The 20,251-nt window shown below is 43.6% G+C and overlaps 1 protein-coding gene across 1 annotated transcript in view; it reads right to left on the reverse strand.

The window, feature by feature from the left end:
- Positions 1-982: 982 nt before the first annotated feature.
- The window catches only part of ASTN2 (astrotactin 2), a 289,840-nt gene continuing 270,571 nt past the window's right edge, over positions 983-20,251 (reverse strand). The window contains exons 24-26 of the mRNA XM_063316464.1: positions 9,087-9,187; positions 7,098-7,281; positions 983-1,888 (exon numbers count right to left, since the gene is read on the reverse strand). Coding sequence (XP_063172534.1) covers positions 1,651-1,888; positions 7,098-7,281; positions 9,087-9,187 — 523 coding nt within the window. The 3' untranslated portion in view covers positions 983-1,650. The remainder of the gene's footprint in view (positions 1,889-7,097; positions 7,282-9,086; positions 9,188-20,251) is intronic.

Genomic DNA, 20,251 nt, shown 5'->3' on the forward strand with positions numbered 1-20,251 from the left:
GGCTGGGTTTCCTAAAACAAGCTCAGCCAACAACTCTTCAAGCCCATTTTTGCCTGATCTAAGGTGTTGTGTGAACCCATCCAGAATATTCAGGTTGCTGATGGAAGAGCTGGGTAGAGTTGGCTTCCTCCATATCAAGTGTTAGAAAATGGGCTGCTTGCCTCCTTCAGTTTGGCTTGGCTGTGGCACTGGACATCAAGGGACTGTATCTCACCAGTGTCTTCTTCTGGCTTTGAATGGGTAGCAGAGACCATAATGGAAAGGGACAATTGCTGAGGAAGATGCTTAGGGTCTAATAGTCTGCCCAACTTTTGTCAGTTAAAACAGAGGTGGGTGTCATTGTCCCTCCACCCCAAATAATCTTATTATAACAATACTGGAAGCAATATGTTTAGCATCTTATCAACATTTAGAAACACGTATGCATTTGGATTCTCCAAGTTTCCCTTGGGTACAAGGCTTAGTGGTATAGATTTTGCTTTGCGTGCAAATGATCCCAAGTTCCATTTCTGGCTTAAAAGAAGAAGAGATGGAGGTGAAGGAAGACTCTGTAAGGATCAAGCAAAAGGGGTTCATGATTCAGGTCCAGTTCAATTTGAACATAGAAAACAATCTGGAAAACAGATCTGATCCTCCTAGGACACACATATAGAATTGGGCTGTACTGAACTAGGTTCAGACTATTCAGAAACAGGCACAGTAAGGGTCTGAACTGGCTATGTTTGATGAGCCAAACTGATCTGAATCAATTTGGAGTGTGAAAGAGTCCCAGAGGTGTAATTTGTAATCAGTATATATGGAAGGAACTGGCAGACTTTAAGTGCATGTGACAGTGGAGTGTATAGTAGGAAGAGCATTGTCTCCCTTAGCCAAGCGGGGACGGGGGAAGAAACATGAGAGTAGCTAAAGAGACAATAAGGAAGCGGGTGTATCTTTGGCAACGATTCACTCACATGACTCAAGAAACGACAGGCCAGCAAGGTGGAAGTAAATATGAATGTTTTAATGCACAGAACAACCTGTCAGGACACTGGTAGAGAGAATCATCCAAGGAGCCATTCTCTTGTTCGTGTTTGACGTGTCACTTTTCTTGTAATAGCCCACCAGCAAAGCCCCTGCTCTAATCTGGTGTCAGTTGCTCAGTGGCTACTTCAAGGGTGCTGTCCCTTCAAAAATGTAGGTTCTTCTGACTTCCTGCATAAAGTTCTCGTGCTACCCAAGTCTCAGTCACTCCGAGCAAAGACCTAAAGTGAGTCACCCACCTAAAGTACAGCTGAAAGCTGTTGGTGCCACCACTTGTGGGCCCCCACCCCACCAGCTGAGTTTTCTCTCCAGCCCCTGCTCTCAGCTTTGGAGCACATGGCTAGGGATTTAGTTAGGAAAAGCATCTGAGAAGGATGACACTTTTTTTTGGTCTTTTTTTCCCTTGAACGGAGCAAAACTATGTACTTCCTGCTTAAATAATAATTATTATTTTAAAAAACAGAACCTAAAAAAGGGGAATGGGGGAGAAATCTTGCTGATCCCTCAGCTGGCTGTTGTTCACCTCTCTGCTCTCCTTTCCCTCAAACTGCAGGTTGCCACATGTCCTTGACTCGTCTGAGTTGGGTGTGCCTCTGCTGGGTTGCCTCGGTTGGCCGGCACTGTCTTTCATCGCCCCTTGGAATCACTGTACATGTTGCGCAGCAGAGAGACCATCTTCTCCTCACATGTGATTTTGGTGTCCTTGAGGACATTGTACCAGACCATGCCAGGGGGCCGGACCTCTTCGCTACGACAGAATAAGTAGGGCATGGTATCAGTCCGGCTCTGGATGTAGGCACTGCGTAGCAAAGTTGAACAGTGGCTACTGACTTTCTCAAGCCGTCGCAGGATGAGATGTGCTTTTCTAGAAGGGGGAAAAAATAGCTTGAGATTTGGAGAAAGTCAAAGATGAAGAACATTGGATAGGAAGAGAAGAGGACCAAACCACCATTTCTAGAAACTGTCAGGTGGCAGGAGAGCCGGACTAGTCTATGGTAGCAAAAAATCAGGAGTCTGGTAGCATCTACATACCCTTTGTCATGGCCTCCCCAAATTATTCCTTAATTCAAACTCAAAATATAGAGGTTTTCCCCTTCTTCCTGTTCTTCAGAGAATTTGGAGTATGTGGGATTTAGGACTAAGCAAAACCTATATTTTTGTCACCTTATTCACAATTTGCAAAGCTCAAGGGTGGGTGGGTAGGAGGGGATAATCAGATTATTTTATGGGTGATCTGAGTCATAGTGGCAATTCAATGAACTGGTGCAACTGGGAGCTATTTTTGTTCCTTTACTTTTTTATTCACACTTCAAACATTGCCATAGACCAATGTCAATTGGATTTCAGACTGGGGCATAGTATGGAGATAACACTGAATGCTTCAAATGATATGTGGCTGTGACTAATGAGAAGACTGTAGGACCATGCTAAAATCTCTTTACTAATTTACTTACATTTTCTTCCCATATGAAGGAGGCTCCTGGGTTTATCTTGTACTCTTAATGTGTTTTGAAATATTCTTCCATCCCTCTGCAGCTTCCCTGGCTGTCCACACTTGAAAAAGCCTCATGGGTTTGATTTCCTTCTCTGGGATGGAATGGATTTGTGGGAAGTTGGGGAGGCTGCAGACCACTACCTTAAAAGACAGGATCTTCACAACACCCCCATGACTACCTCATTGACACCTTCAGATTAGAACACCACTCTCCACTCATGAAAATTTCACCAACTTTTTCTTCTCCATTGAAAGAAGCTTCAAAGTCAAGTTCTTGTTGGGCTTGAAAATGGTAGGGAAAAAGAAAATCAGGGGTGCTGTTCTGCACCCCTCCAACTGCATTTTGAAACCTAAGCATGATCACTTATCCTCCTCATCCAGAACTACTGCAGCTTTGGAACAGCTTCATTAAATCCCTCTCCACCCACTTCGTGCAGCCACGGACATTTTACTATTTTTAATTTTCCCACTGGGAAAGAAGTAAGTAAAACCCACTGTTTTTACCCAAACCAAAGGAGAATGCTTGGAAAAGAAATGCAGTACTGTTAAAACAGTTGAGTTGAGAGTCATGGCCTTTGAATTCTCCAGTCCAATCTTTTTTTTTTTTTCCCCCAACATTACTGAATGTATTTTTGAATTACGACCGACTCTCACCCCACATAGCCTTTTGAACCAGTCTGTTCCCCCCACTCTAGAATCTCTGGTGATAGCTTTGGGTGTGGCATATGGGAAAGAGCCATCAGCAAGTTTTGGCAAGTTTGGCCAGGAGAATCAGCAGCAGCATCTTACAAGTGAAAATAAATCTACAAGGAAGGTATGGAGGAGAGAAGAGGCGGAGGGAAGTGGAACCCATTGAGGCTTTCCTAATGACAAATTCCCTTTCAGCCAAAGGCAGATTATTGTGGACTATTTAGGCCAAGCTGCCGATGTGACTCACTTGTGTGAAAAGGTTAATGAAGTAACGTCTAAAGGGTAGACTTATCTTTGGCTGACATCTTCCCCTGAGGAAAGGGGAAACAAAGAAGAGGGCAGGCTGAAAGAGGAAGTTGAAAAAGGGGAGAGAGTTACCTCCCAGAGCAGGCGAGGAGATAAATTCAAAGGGCAGCCGGTTGGATGCCATAAATCAGATGCTGGGTCCTCTCCAAGATTTCCCTATGGAGGTTGGAGTTTTTCCAAAGCTGGAGATGAAATTGGCCCAACCCCCTGACCCTGACCTATCTCCTACCCACTCAGCTCCAGAAAATGGGAATCATTTGCAAAAAGGACAGACCTTAATGAAGCCGTTAGAAAGCTGAGTCAGGAAAGGATGGTCAAGGGGGGCAGTCACTGTACGCGACCAGCCCTCTGCTGCCAACTTGTGACCACTCCCTACCACACTCGGCCACCTCCATTCCACCTTGTCAATTGGGAGGCAACCAAGCATTAAGAGAGTATGATGATGGAGGATTAGAAGGGCTGCTCCATTTTCCCAGTTTGCGGTGCAAGGAAAGAGTGCCCAGAAAAACCCACCCATGGATAAAGCCCCCCAATCCAATCCTGCCATCTCTGAATAAAAACAAACCAACAAAAAGCAGAATTAGATAACAGGTGGTGAGAAATAACGTTGCGAGGGTTCAAACTAGTGGACCTCATTGTCCATTGGCAGGAAGATTGCAAGTATGACCCTAGTGTTTACCTCCTTTTATATTTTATGCGTCACGTCCCCTCAATTTTTTGCCTTCTGTTCTTTGGGCATGACTAATGAACTGTCCTATGAATTTTAGAGAAGAGTTTGCATTTAAGCCTTCATTTAGAAGCCTTGGTGTCATAGATTTCGCTACCTGGATATGCGCCAAAGCAATAATAATACTAATTATTCAAGGAAATGACTTAATATTTGTAACAGTGGCGCTGGACTCTGAATCTTTCCACCATTCCAAAGCCTCCCTGCCTCCATTTCAGCAGCACAACACATGCACACATAGACAGGAAAAGTGATCTTGTGATATCTCCCCGAAGGGAGAGATGCTTGGAATGGAGGGAAGGAGATTCTCAGATCCTTTGACCACTTCACAACCAAGGGGACTGGAAGAATCTTGCTCCTCATTACGAGAACTTTTCCATGTTTTTTTTTTTCTTTGTTTGTTTGTTTTTTTCCTCTTATCCTCTGGTGGAAAACACAAAGCCCACAGAAATAATTTTCCATCCTGCTGAAGTATGATAGAAACACACTGCAGAAGGAACATCCAGGACAGTAATACAGAAAAGCCTTGTTTTAAGTTATGGAGAAAGCCTAGGATTCTTGTGGTGGTGCTAGGAATAAGGGGTCAGGACTGCAGCAGGTGCAGAGAAAATTTGGCTGGGTGCACAGCCCCTTAACCAAGGCCACCTATGAGCTTGTTTTTTCCTAGCATAAACCTTCTGCTTTGAACAGCAGATAAGCACTGTATCTACTGCTAACCAGCTGTTTGAAGGAACCTGTGGTTCTTCCTGAAACTGGCCTGTGCGGGAGCTTCGGTATAGTTTATTTATGGTGATTATGCAACAGGCTCCATTCTTGTCACTAAGTTTTATGGCCCAACTTCTGCTACAGATCAGGGGCTCCCCTGATAAACATTTCAAAGTGGGGAAATTAATGACCCCCACAGAACATTAGGCTCCTGCCAATTAAAAGCTCATTAAGAAGCATCCCGCCTTCAAATGACATTTGGTCTCTGCCTGTTCTTTCACAGCAGCTCTTTGAAGAACCAGTCTGGAAAATGGGACCTGGACAGGGTAAAAGGACATGGGCATTCAGTCAGAGTTAAGGGATGCTGGGGCAAACTAGGGGGGCCCTGATCTTGGGAATGCCTGCTCAGTGAGGTCAGCCTCCAAAACTACTCTTGGGAACAGCAAAGGATTCAGGGGTGCTGTTGAGATCTTTACCATTCTGGGCTGGGACCTGGATATTTTCAAGTGGAAAGACCCTCAAGCCTGGCCAACACTGGCTTTTCACGGACTACTTTTCTGTGGTCATCCTGACTGCAGCTCTTGGCATCTGCTTCATGGATCTGTATGGCTCAGCTTGGGCACACAGAGGACTGAAGGCAACTCATGTGCAAACAAGAAAGGGCTGCTACAAATCCATCACTACAGGGCTTGGAAAGCAAAACAGAAGAACATCAGATGTGTGAAGAAGGAAGGGCTCTCTGAAATCTCCCAAGTGATTTGAATTTCTGAGCTTTTTTGAGGGGTGGGTAGGGAGCAATGATGGCTTATAATGAGTAATATCTGAGGGCTTTGTCCATACCATTGTTCAGAAGAGATCTGGGGAAGGAAAATTGTCAAACCAGCCCACCAACTCCATAGGCATAGCAAGGTGGAAATCAAGTCACTAAGATGACCTTGGCTCCCTATTGACTTAATGGATTCATTCATGTACTTCTTAGCAGCAGAATGGAATTGGGTTGCCCTTGCCTTCTTTGGGGACTTCTGTTTTTCTTTTTTTCTTTTTACTTTGCAGTCTAGCCTACAGTGCAAAGATTTCTTGATGGTCTCTACCTCTAATCCTGTTTTCAGGAAGAGCCAAAATCCAGTAAGCAGTGCCACTTAGATAGGCATAACAGGGGGCGGAGTGGTAGGAAAGTTTAAATCCCAATATGTTTCAGAAGTGGGAATGAAAATAATTGTTTTTCTTTGAACACTTAGAAACATTCTGGAACTCTGGATGAACAACAACGGAAAGCACACCCAAGTACCCCACAGCTGTGATGGGGATAAACGGAGGGTGTTCAAGCCCATAAACATGATCCAGTTTGGAAGAAGAGAATCTCAGAAGATTTCTCAAGTGTTTGAATTGAAGGGTAGATGCCCAGATTTCATGGAGAAGGGTTGGACAATGGGTATGTAAGTTGATGCAGACCTTTGAAGTCAGCTGGGCCTTAAACTGAACCAACAGCATGGGTCCTCTAGGATGCCCCCTAAGTCTGACTGTCAGACTCCACAATCAAATGATTGATGAATCGTCTGATCGTGTTTGTCTGCCATGATGAGCTAACGTGTGTCAAGAACCAGTTGGGAGGGGGAACACCAAGGAGTGTGAAACTATTCTGTTTGGACTAAGGGGGAGAGTCAAGCTCGTACCATCAGAGACGTCTGTGCTTGGCATGCCTGGCCATTGGAATTAGGTGGGGAGAGAAGTAAGGGGTGGGGGAGCGGGATGTCTGCTAACCTTTAATTAGGTAGTTTAGGCGGGAATCTTCAATCACAGCTTTTCTCTTGATCTGTACACATTCTCAATAAATCTGAATTCTGTATATTTCAAGTGTGCATGAGTCAGGTCATTATTGGGATCCAAAGTGTCAGTTCTTACACTGACAGTCTTGCAGTGGAAGGAGACCCCAGCCTCATCAAGACTGGTTCCTATCCAATAACAGGAATGGTGGTGATCGTAGTGGTGGGGAGAACTGGGTATCTCCTTTTTCACCCCTTTGGTAACAAACACCTTGCCTAATGAAGAACCCTGAGAAACTCAGAAGCTCACCTACCCTAGTGACATTTTAGCTAGCCCTGATAATGGTAAGGAAGGCGGCAGGAATTCAGACTCGGCCAAAAGAATTACCTGGGGCCAAGCTCATCCTCGCTGCGCCAGACAAAGTCGCCAAACTTCTCATAGTGGGAGTTGTAGTGATGCTGGACTCGGGAGAGCATTGATGCAGAGACTTCCATTAGGGTGTTGTAGGCTGTCTGTTGCTCCTTCCCACTGGTGTAGCCATTGTAGAGGTTGTAGATCTTATCTGCTATCTCTGGAAAGCAAGCAGAGAGGAACAGGCTGAGCAGCAACCAGAACGTAGCAATTTGACCAGATTTTCTTTCTATGGACCATCTCGAGTTGAATGTTTTTTTTTTAAAAAAATAATAATTCCCTTCTACTAAAGAAATAGAAGGGCTGGAGAAAGTCTAATGCACCGGATGAGGGACAATTGTTTTATTTACAAGGTGGTCAAGGATTTGCTAGTTATCCTGTTCTGTGTTGCAGCCTCAATGATCCATCGCTCTGCAGTTTCTCACACTTCCAACTGAATCCTAAATAAAGGTGTAACAAGGGGTCTCTTCCAGTGGAGGTTCTTCAGTTTGGGAAGTGAGGACAGTGGGGAAGCTGCAAAGGGGTAGAAAGGTTCAGCGATCATCACTGCTGTTTAAGTAAGTAAGTAAGTAAGTAAGTAAGTAAGTAAGTAAGTAAGTAAGTAAGTAAATCAATCTATCTATCTATCTATCTATCTATCTATCTATCTATCTATCATCTATTTATCATTTATCATCTATGTATCTATCATCTTCTGGGGGGAGATGGGCAGTGGCAAAACTTGAAAAAATAAATAAAAATAAAGCTGCTTTCCTTTTGACTACTGCTGCTGTTGCTGCTACTAATAAGGCCAACTGTGCAGTCCATATTTCCAAATATTCTAAATTGAAAACCCTCCCAATTTCATGGTCCTGAAACCTCAAGTAATCTTGTAGTCTGCCCAAAGAACACCTGTGACGGGTATATTAAGATTTGCAACGGCAGCAGTAGGAACACCCACATTTACTTTTAATGTCCTCTGCCATTCCACAAGAATCAAGGAGACTGAAGAAGTGGAAGCAATGGAAGGATTCTGAAAGCAATTCCAAACTTTCTTCAGGATGAGATAGCAAAGAATCTAAGCATTACTTTCAAGTAATCCCCCCCCCAATGGAATGCAGTTCAGGGCCCACAGGAACCGTAGATGGCTTTGAGCCCAAGCTGTCCCCAAATCAGCAGTGAGCATGAGGTTGCTGCAGAAGGCACCTAACACTCTTTTACAACGTATTACATAAATTAATTAGAAAGAATTAAATAGCAGACGAGTGGCAACCAGTAGTTGAATGCCTCTGGGCTAAACGTAGGACCACAGATGGTTTCGTGAATTAGAAATGTGGGTGTCTATTTTGTGGGAGCATTCAAATGTCCAAAATTTGTCAACAGACCCATTGTTCTAGACCACTGTTTCCCACTTTGAGAATCGTGCACTGCAACTCCCAGAACCCTAGCCAGCATGGCCCTTGCTAAGAATCCTGGGGGTTGAGGTCCACACAGCTCAGAGTTGTCCAGCTTGGAAAGCACTGCTCTAGTCTATGACCCAGAAATATCTGAGAATGGGCTATGTAGGAGACTCCAGAAATTAAGGCAAAGTTAAGACATCAGTAAGAGTCCTTTATAAGGGACGCGGTGGCGCTGCAGGTTAAACCGCTGAGCTGCTGAGCTTGCCAATCGGAAGGTCGGTGGTTCGAATCTGCGTGACGGGGTGAGCTCCCGTTGCTAGTCCCAGCTCCTGCCAACCTAGCAGTTCGAAAACATGCCAATGTGAGTAGATTAATAGGTACCGCTTCGGCGGGCAGGTAACGGCGTTCCGTGTAGTCATGCTGGCCACATGACCACGGAAGTGTCTACAGACAAACGCCGGCTCTTCGGCTTTGAAACGGAGATGAGCACCACCCCCTAGAGTTGGACACAACTGGACTTAATGTCAAGGGAAACCTTTACCTTTACCTTTAAGAGTCCTTTGGGACCCATATCCCACCCACTTACCTTCTGCCTTGCTGTCATCCACCAAAGGACAGGCCGTTCTTAGTGTGATGGTGCTCAGTCCTGAGTGCCTCCCCCGGGTGTCCACAGCATAGAGGGTAAATCTGGAAGAAAAAAACACCCACCAGGATAAACTGGGATAAACAGGAGGAATGAAGAGTTTTGAACCAACTCCCTTCCTGATAGCTCTTTCAGCAGCAAGCAGATAAAGAAACAGCTTTCATTCAGAGAAGGCATTAGCCTGGGAAGTTATGATTTGAGTTTCACTGTATTGCATTGTTAACTTCCTTGACCAGCGTTCAGAGTGGAAAGGGGAAAAATAAATGTAATGCATAAGAGAAAAGAGAAAAAGAGGCCAGACATGCTTAGGAGGAGTTTATGGTGTGAAAACACAAGCACTCTAACTGAACAGGATAGAACTGTGGGCCAAATAAATTCCTAGGCTTTTCTTCAGCATTTCCTTCCATCCATCCATCCATCCATCCATCCATCCACCCATCCATCTTCCTCCCATTCTTTTTCATCTGATGCAGAGCAATGGAGAGATATGTAGCAGGAAACAACCACCACTTGCAGAATTCAGCTATTTTTTAGGCTGGAGGAATCACAATGGGCAAAACAAGGAGATGGACTTGAAGTAAACTCCTTTCTCCAATTTTTGGGCTAAGAAGGTGGATCATCCTTCCCAAAACAGTGTGCAGTGGTCCTCTAAGTCTGCAGCCTTGTAAAGATAGTACCCAGCCCACTTTCATGTACATTTCCAGAGATCCTGGATTACAGGTACCTCCTTTGCAGCGAAAACATCCGAGATGCAAATTTGATTCCCTCTGAAAGAAAGGTGATTACCACACTTTTAAGAATGTGCAATACTTCCTCTGGGAGGATGTTATGGACAGCTTTCAAGAACAGCAGCCAGCACCTACCCATTTCTCTTTAGCCACTGATATGGGCAGTAAAAGCTCCTTTCCTTTTTCCTTCTCTCTCAGAAACAAAAGAAAAAAGACAAACAAAAAACACTGCTATGCCCACAGTTCTGCTAGAGAACCAAAGGAGAAAAGGATGTTTATCAAACGTTGTCTGCAAAGTTTGCATTTTCAAAACAAAACAAAACAAAAGAAAAATCTACCCCAATCCAAAATTTCCACCTGTTCACCTGGACACAAAACCCAGGGGCCATTTTATTTATAATCTACTATAAAAGTCTCTCTCTCTCATTCTTTCTCTCTCTCTGTGTGTGTGTGTGCACAAGAGAGAAAGTTGTGCAATCTCTGTGAAATATCCAGTGGCTAAACTTTCCCAAATTTCAGTGCAGTGTCCTAGCAGCAAGAGACAATTAACTGTATGGTCCTTAGATAATCGGTAGAAAAATGCCCCTTTCAAGCCACTGTGTTGTAAGGTACATATTTATACAAATATTATTCACCAAAGCCACAAGAATGCAGTTCCTCTTTTGGATGCAACTTGGCACAATTAGGGAAGAGTAAATCAACAGACACAAAGCAAGCAGATTGTGCCAAGAGAGAGAGAGTAAAAAACAAAATAAAAATAAAAATAAAAAAAGCAACCCGGAATCTGTTTTTATGCTCCATGAATTGATGCATCCGCAATTTAAACAAGCTGACAAAAAGTCAGTGTTTACATGGCTACCCAGTCCCAAGAGATCAAAGAAAAGGCTTGTTGGGGGGGGGGGTATCTTTATGGAGACTGCCACAAAGATGTCCTTGTGAGTGAGAAAAAAATGCAACTTCAGTGGAAACAGAGATCTTAAAGAGCCATGCAAAAGTTTTTGAGGTGGGAATACACCTGGCGAGGTGGAAAGACTCTATTTTGAGTTTGAAACAGTTGTAACATTTTGCCTACCACTAATATTCTGCCATACTTTCATATTCATTGGAGGAGAAACAAAATGAAAGAGCAAATTGCGCTGAAGGACCTAGGAGGATGAAGGTGCGACTTCTCAAAGGGGTGACTTTTTTCAGCTCTAGTGATAATTGGGTGGCCCAATCTGATTGGCTTCTGGGTTAGGAAGCCTCTTCAGAGGAAAGGCAGCATTCCTTGCTCTCACTATGAATCAGCTTCCAAGTGCTGAATTCAGGCCTCATGCAGATTTTTACTGCATGTTAAGACTTTCACCTCTCCACATTTCCAGCCAGCATGGAGAAAGAAATTCTGAGAATTGCAATTATAAACCCATCAAGAAAATATCATCTTTAAGTCAGCTCCTGTAGTCATTACTGCCTACTGGGAGCATCAGAGACCCTTCCAGAGGCTAGGCAGAAAGAAGTGTTTCCTTCAACCTGTTACAAACTCTTTAAAAAGAATAATAATAATAAAGAGGATGAAGAAGGAATCTTTTGCAGCCCCAATTTTCAAGACCTTCCTCCTTATTTGTCTGCTTCTACGAAACTTATTTAACTGAAACACCTTTAAACAAAGACATGACTTCTTCGACATCTGGCAAATTAGCAGATGGTGTCCCTGTGGTCCTCCAGACATCACTGCATGGCAAAGTCTAATAGGGAGGAATGAGGGCAGGAACTGCTGTGTCACAAAATCTGGATGGTAATGTTTCCCCATCCACTTCAGAAATAAAAAAATAAAATGCTTTCTGTGAATTTTATATAGGTATATACACACACCTATCCACATGGAAGCTTCTATTAAGCCCCCTAGATACTTCTTTTCTCAACAAGTGGTTACTACTAACCTCTCAAAACCTGCATCTATTTTTTGAGCCCTTCCTTTCCCACCCATTTCTCCTTCCCCCCATGACACACAGTTCATCTTAGATTAATTATAGCAAGCAACAGAAACAGTATTTTGATATATTCTTGTTCCTGCAGACCTTAGAACATTGTGACACAACGTACAAGGCATTTGTGAAGCAAGCAACCTTCTGCTCTTCTGCTCCACCCATAGACATTTTCTATTCATGCCTTATTAGAGTGATGGAGCATTCTCTGCCCTCTGAAGCTTGGCCCTTCCCTTTCTCATTGTACTGAACTTTCCAGGGAGAAATGAATGGAGGATAGTGAAGAGAAGCTACCTTTTTACAGCCCCATCCTGACCTCATTCTATTTAATCAAAACCACATTGCCTGCTGCTCAGACAGAAACCCTGATTTAGACTCCAGAAATCAGAAAAAGAAGGTATTTTACATTGGAGCTCATAAATAACCACAGATAGCCTTTACTGGAAAGCTGAAGCCAAGCAAGGCAAGGGATCTTCAATGTCATTTGGTTCCAGCAGGATCCCTAAATTCATTTGTTGTTTATTTATTTATTTGTCAAATTTGTCACCACCGATCTCCTCTGAGCAGAGTGACTCTGGGCAGTTTACAATATAAAACAATAAATATACAATAAAATTTCAATATAAAACACACTATAAAACAATTGTTCCCCTTCCAGAAGCCTGCACAGTTCCATAACACAACACAAGCTGAAGTTGGCCACATATCTGATCAGTTACAAGGAGGACCTCCAGGGTTCAATGGAAGAATACATGAATTGCAAAGAGAAAGTCTCCTCCTATAGTATCTGCAACCAAGAGGTGTGTAAGTAGCATGTATGGAAATATATCAGGTCCCCAGCAAGGAACTGAGAGCCTCTTCCAGATATAGTGTTTTTTTCAAATGTTTGCCGAAGTGCAGAATGAAAACCTGATGTGGAGTAAGCTGAATGATCACAAACAACGACTTCTCCACACCTCATGACTGAGAGAGAAGCACAGTACCATTCACAAACCTGCTCCCTTGAGGATTTAACAGTTGTTACCCCCTCTTTGCTTGGCCCCCATGCTGAAAGGAGAAGTGAAGGCTAAAATATCCCCCACCCATAACAGAGCATCAAACTGAATGGCTACTGTCCAACCACAAAGAAGATAGATACATCCAGCAAAACATCTCAAGGAAGGCACATTTAGAGTTGGGTCAGTTGCCCGATTCCTTCCAACCTGTAGCAGGAAATGAGTTTTGTCAGACTTTGTCAGAAGGCCAATCTATGGGATACGAGGCAGGCTGTGCCACATTGACACCTGCATATTTCAACATCTTCAGAGTTATAGGTGGCCCCTGATATCTCCTTTGACCTTTGGAAGTGTAGATGCCTCATTCTGCACAAAGGTAGGCCTAGCCCTGACTTCTGAAAATGCAAAACAGGGGATTTTACCTCTCTCTTTCCAAATTCAGGATGAGACATAGTTTACATTCTGCAGAGTGGAAGCACAGCCCATCGATGGGATCTCCTGAGTTCCAAAGCTCCACTGTAAATCAGTCAGTCCCATCAGTGATTTGTAACAGTTCCAATAACCCATCTGGGCAGCCTCAACACTGAAGGGGAATTCTTGGTTGGCTTTTGATGCAATCTTTGGGTTCCACAACAAACAAACAAGGCATTGCCTGCGGATCCGAATGCCCCTTGCTGGAGGAATTATTTCCTTCAGTCTCACCCGACATGGGAGGGTTCCTATTTACACAAATGTTTGAAATGGTTTTTATATTTTGCAGCCTTAGAAATCAGACAGACAGAAAAAGAAACCCACAGGGAGTTGTGATCCCAGCAAAAAATATGTGCTGCCTCTGACCGAGAAAACATCCCTTTGTGGGAGCACCACAAAATGCAAAAGATTAACTGATTGCAAAACCAAAGAACAAGTTACATGGTTAGATGGAGAAAGGAATGTGAGATCTTTGATGCTTCCAGGAGAGCACCAAGTTACCCCAAACCACCTCTGGCTGCACAATGAACTTATCTTTGCAGCTGGGCAATGCCAGGATGAACTCAGGAGAACATCTTTTGGGGATTAATCCAGCAGTCCACATAAAAATTCACCCTGTTGCTATGGGAGAGAAAAAAAAATAGAAGACTGCGAGAGTTCCTGGACAAGACTGGATGAGTCTAAGTCTTTACTGAGATTTGCTTTCAGTCCTGATGAGGCCAAAGCTTTGGAGATATTTCCAACAAAAGAAAAAATATTTTGATGTTTAAAGGGATGGGGGAAAAAACTGGTGAATGCATGTTTAATAACTAGTCTGTTAATGCTTTAGCTTCAGTTAGAATATAGACTTTGGTAACAGGTGGCAATATCTAGCAGATCATGGCTGATCTCAAAAAGCTAAGCAGGTTCTGCTTAATTCTTGAGGGAGTCCTGACCTTTAATTCCAACTTCACTGATCTGCAAGAGAAGCTCATACACTGTTGGACAGGGGGGGCTGGATGGATGGCATTGCTTCTAGCCATCCACCACTCCTGGCCACCCACCATTCCTGGTGACATGTTGTCCAATGATGCTCTTAATTGGGGTACTGACAAATGTGAATGTGAACATGTGACTGCAATAGATGGACTGTGTGGTTGGCTCTTCCTCTGACAAACCAGTCTTTGAGTAGGTTCTAAAGAAGTCCAAATTATTCTGCATGGTGGGGAAAACAGAATTTGGAAAGAGTTGTTGGCAAGTCACCTTCCTCAAGAGCTGGAAAAGGACAGAAGTTTGGGCTGACATTGCCTGGTCAAGTCCTATTCCTTCTGAATTCAGAGAAGGGTTTGCACTGAATTTGGGAAGCAATCCTCCTGAACAGCATGGATTCATGGGTTTTCCCAGGAAAACTTACGAAAGGGTAAACCCCAAAACAGAAGTTGAAACACACCTAGTCTGCCTTCCTGGGCCTCAGCACCAGGATTCTTCCCTGCCCACCTCCCCCTGCAGGCAAGCATCTCTCCTGAGAAATATTTTGTCTCCAAATCTTTGAGTTGAAGAAAAAAAAAGTCCCTCCCACAGCTGGGCCTACTCTGACTTGCTCTGGAGGGCCTAATAATAGCAGCAGCCGAGTTTTGAGGGTCAGAGAGTAGCTGAAGAGAGTAATGCATGAGTAAAAGGAAGATTACAAGGGGAATGAGGTCTTTTAAAATACAAAAAGGGTAAAAAAAAGGCAGAAGAAGTTGGAGGGAGGAAGCACTGACTGGAGTCACTGTCTTCTGGAGATAAGTTTCAAAGGGGACTTCTTGTACTTTTGGCATGTGGTGGGCATTTGTTTGCCAAAGGAGAAGAAGGAAAGACAAGAGATAGATGTTGCAAGTGTCTGCAAGGCAGGCTGTAATTAGGTGCATTGATTCTCAGGCCAGCGAAGCACTTGCTGTGATCCGTAGACCCAGGGGAGAGCTGTTTTGCTCTTCTATGGAGCATTGTCACACAAACCGCCATATGCTCAAGGAAATGAATCTATAAACCAGGTCCAAGAAATGTGTTTTCTGCGAAACCTGGCGTGGCCTCCCCACTCCAGTTTTTCTAACTTTTCTACATTGCAAAAGGACACACATTAGCAAGGGGCCATAAGTATGCTGGCGCAATTGCCATGAATTTTGCAGGCTGGCAACCAAAAAATGATTCATAGTTTTTACATCTTCTAGGAGGAGGGTACAGGAGAAGAAAACTGCATCAACCATAAGCCAAAACCAGCTGGGCTGGGAGGGAAGTACATATGTTTTTGAGTAAAAAGGATGCAGATTCAACCATTGGCCTCTCCTGGTAAAAGAGGGGGAAGTAATGGAGAAACCATGCAGCACTGGATTAGAAGGATGGATGGCTTGACAGTTCAAGGCACCTTATAATGACATCACATAGAAGATGCTGTTCCTTGTGTCTCACAGCTTCTATGACACTGCCCTCTTGTGGGTCTTGCGAGGCAGGGACCACAGTTGTGTGCAAATAGAAGGTTGCCTAAAACACTGGGCCTAACCCTCCCCCCTCCTCGACTTCCTCATAGTTTCCCTGACTTGTGTCATTCTCACAGTGGTTTAGAATTTACCTTATTTAGCATTGTGTTGGGCAGTACCACTGCAATGAAAGGTAAGGCTTTCAGGCACAAGGCTGGGGCATCTTTTGGAAATGCTCCCCATCCCTAGAAATTTCACCAAAAATTTCTTGTGGGGTGGGGACCAAAAGCAATTTCTTTTCCTTTAATCAGAAAGGAAGTGGCTGGGCGGAAAACGCACCATGCATTTATGGCGGAGCATAAGTCGCACCTGATCTCAGATTGAAGGATAGGTGTCTCAGCAGCAGGAAAAAAAAAAAAAAGAAAGCTGGAAAGAACATCCAAAGGATAACTCTGACCCTTTAAATATGGTATCAATGGTGTTCAAGTAGCACAAGTGGGAGACAGTGTCACTAAGAAGCACCCTACAAGATAAAGCACCTTCAGGTTACAAAGAAAGCAAAACCACTGGCCACTTTCTTTGTCTTCTTAGCTCCCTGGCCTGGAGAGTTCCTTCTCTCCTCCCCTACCCCTCCTTCTTTTGGAGAGATATAGGATTAGGAAAGATTTATTTAATTGCATTAGCTTACTACACATAGAGGAGCTTGGGAAGAATCAGAATGAGATAACAGAAGGATGGATGTTGTTCCAATTTGGGGTTATCAATCAATGAAGTGTTATCAAGGGACTAGTCAGATAAATACCCATGTTTTATTCCCTCCCCCCCAACCTTTCCTCTGCTATTATTTCCATGGAAGCAGTAGAGAGAAAAAAGAAAATAAAGAAGAATTCATGTTATCTCTCCTCTACAGAACTTCTAAACATTGGCTAATTTGTCTTCTCTGCTTACAGTTCCAAGCCACCTTCCTATCTAACTTGATTTATCTTCCTTAGAAGAGATGAATCCAACACACACAGCTCCTAGGTACAGCTGGAGGCTAGACAGATATTGCCAAGAGCTTCATTTTTTAACAAATGTAAACACTATTGCTTTTCTGAGATGATGAGGAAACACCAAGTGCATGGAAAAGAGAAGAAACTTCCGAGCTAGGACCTGTTTTCACTTCCACATGAGGAATTGTTGACCTGACTATAAGAACGGATGGGCACAGATAAAAAAACATGGTTCGTTTATATAAGCACGGCCTAACAAGATCAAGGGTGGCATGATTTAGAGATGTCCTAGCACTGAATTTATTTATTTATTTGACATTTATAAAATGGGGGCGGGGGGGGGTCCCATATATGGGTGAATGGATTTGTTGGATTTAGTTCATTCAGTTCAATTTTAACGACATTTCTCACCCAAACAACTATGGGTTGGTTGATTATGTGCCATCAAGTCACTTTCAACCCCTAGTGGTTACTTAGATAGGTTTTCTTCATGATGATCTCTTCCCCAACCCAGTCCTTCAGGTCTTCTAATGGTCTACCCATCACCACTGTAACTGAGTCCCCCACCTTGCTGCTGGTTGTCCTCTTCTTCCCTTTCATCCCATTGATTAACTGACTGGTTAGGTGCCATTGGGTCAGTGTCAACTCCTAGCAGCCATACCGACAGATCTTCTCCAGGATGATCTCTCCCCAAACTGGTCCTTCAGGTCTTCCAACAGTGCACCCATCACCACTGTAACTGAGTCCCCCACCTTGCTGCTAGTCATCCTCATCCTCTCTTTCACCTTTCTCAGCATTAGAGCCTTCTCTAGAGAGCTATGTCTTAGATGATGATGATGATGATGATGATGATGATGCATACCACCCCCAGAATGCCAAAGGATGGCTTGACAAAGATTGTGCAACCTTGATTTATTCATCTAGAAGGCAAGTTTATGTCATAATCATCTGTGTGATACTTCTGGGCTCAAAGCAAGCATAAGAAACCTTGGCAGGAGCTCAGAGTAAGTAATCTGCCAAGATCCCCAGGACCGACGCATACTTTCTTTCTCAGATACTAATGTCTTCTAGGACACTCTATGCTTTTGGGTTTACCTGCCTCCAGAATCTGGGAATGAGAAATGATGGGCCATGGCAAAAAAATCAGAAGAAGTCTGGTAGCACCTTTTCCAACTAACAAATTTTATTAGTATAAGAGTTGATGAGATGCAGCTTTCTTCTGATTTTTTTTTTTTTTTTTGCCACCATAGACTAACACAGCTCTCCTTCAGCAATGATGACCATGAGAGATTGATCCAGGGGTTCTCAATGGAAATTAAAATGATAAACAATTTCCCAGATCTCCAGGCTAACACCAGTAAAGCCGATGGTGATGGTGGAGCAGCAGGGAGGTCTGTTACCACCCCTTTCAAACATCTATCCAACTTAAGGGAAAAAAAAAATCATTACATTTCTACTCCTCACTTATTACTGTCCAAACAACCCATCCTTCCCTTTCTTAGCTGCTTATCAAGGAGCTGAGAAGCATACACCAAGCCAGTGGAGACTTCCAAGGTCCTATCTCCAGGAGATAATGATGCGATGAGGTAGCCAAAACTTGCAAGGGGCAGAGAAACAAGCAAGCAGGAGGCTGTACAAATTGATTTTTCCAGGACAAAGGATTGAACTTCCTCTCTCCCCCCTGCACCTCCCAGAGATTACTTCCATATTATTTTCAGTAACAGGCATGCCAATGCTTGGCAAGAAATGGCACAAGCAAGGAAGGTCATGAACAAGTATAAATAAAGCAAGATGATAGGGATTTAATCTAATGTACACCTAATACAGGAGGCAGAGAAGCTTGTGTTGTTCTGCTTCTAGGGAGGATGGTTGAACAGAGGAGGAACAGGTATGGTGCTTTTCCTCCTCCACAAAAAACAACCCCTTCTTTTTTAGCTTCTATTTTACAGTTCTACCTCCTAAACTCAGTGGGTGGCAATCCAAGAAAAGCAAGGTTGAAGGAGGTCAGATGAGAAGGCTAGCTGTCCTATCTTAGAGCGAAGAACCACGCTGAGATGGTATCTATGTCTCTAGTGTCTACTGTCCTACTCTAGCAGACAGAAAATCTTGCCAAACTGAAGGAGTGTGGGAAACCCACACAGATATACCCAAAACTCAAGGCAGGTCTGCTCTGAGTTTCTTTGAAGGAAAGTTCAAAGCCTCTAAACTGCACGTGTGTTTTTCCCCCTGGATAGGGCCCCCCACCTGCTCACCATCAGTACTCATGACACTAGCATCCTCAAGGGATCTGAGAAAGGTTAGGGATGACGGTGGAATCAAGGCAGAAGAAGGACAGTAAGCATGCAGAGCAAAAGGAATCTCTTACACAAATATAAACTACCTGTTGCCCACCTACATAGGTCGACCTTCCAGACCTCCTCCAAGGTTAGGGTTCCATTTTTAACACAACACCATATCAGATCAATGAAGCTGGAATTTACAGAGTTTAATCAGCTGCTGTTTGGAACAGAGATAGGGAGAAAGGATGGCGCTGGAGATGGAGCATTGGGTTGAACAGTGGAGAGGTGAGTACTGAAGAGCCAGAGAACAACCCAGCTAGTTCCAAAATTGTTACCCACATTTTATAGATGAGATGGAAAAAGATACATTTCACTGAATGGTTTCTTACAAAGTCTAAGGAACTTCTAGCTCCTGCTGACATGTGTTAGACATGCATTAGAACTCATCTGCACTTCTGGAACAAGCTTTTTTTTTTTTTTTAATGCCCATGCTCATTTTAGCCTCCTCCTCCTCCTCCTCCTCTCCCCACTACCACATTACATTAAGTTAAAAATATTTCAAACACCAAACATGGGTCCCCTGGATAGCATGAAAACCCTGATGGGCAGATAGACACAAGAAAGTTAATGCATTTTTTTTTGCCAAAAAAAGGCAAAGAAATAAAATGTTTTTGTTTGTTTCTTTAAAATGTCAGATGTCACAAAAGCAAAGAAATCCATCATCATCTGTTTGTTTGTTTCTTCTCAGAAGCCACAAGCTTGGCTTTGATCTGAGGAAGGAAACATGTGCATGAGAAGGGAAAGACTTGGTCAATTGCAGGGACTAATCGCTTGAGGTAAGTCCAAATGTAGATCACGCAAACAGCCAGGATGTTAAATAATATTTATGGAATTTGCAAAGAGGGTCTGGAGGTTACTGAAGTCCCATTTGGCCTGTGGATCATGTTATCCAAATCGGAGATGGAGTGGCATTGGGGGAATGCACAGCTCAGCATGCACGCGTCTGCCTGACAGGCAACTTCAAAACACAACTTCCCCATGGAATGGTCAACAACTTCAACAGCTTCCAAGAAAGGATGTTTTCTTTCAAGTAGTGGAGAGGTGGAGAAGCAAATAAGTTACAAGAGAGACACCCAGGGAAGAGGGGGTGGAAGGAGAAGAGCAACACACGGAAAGGGAAATGCATCCCTGAGCTGGGGTTGTTCTGATGTTTGTGTAGATCAGAACATAACCCTGCTTTTGGA

Source organism: Candoia aspera, chromosome 16 (assembly GCF_035149785.1).
Source record: "Candoia aspera isolate rCanAsp1 chromosome 16, rCanAsp1.hap2, whole genome shotgun sequence".
NCBI classification, from domain to species: Eukaryota; Metazoa; Chordata; class Lepidosauria; order Squamata; family Boidae; genus Candoia; species Candoia aspera.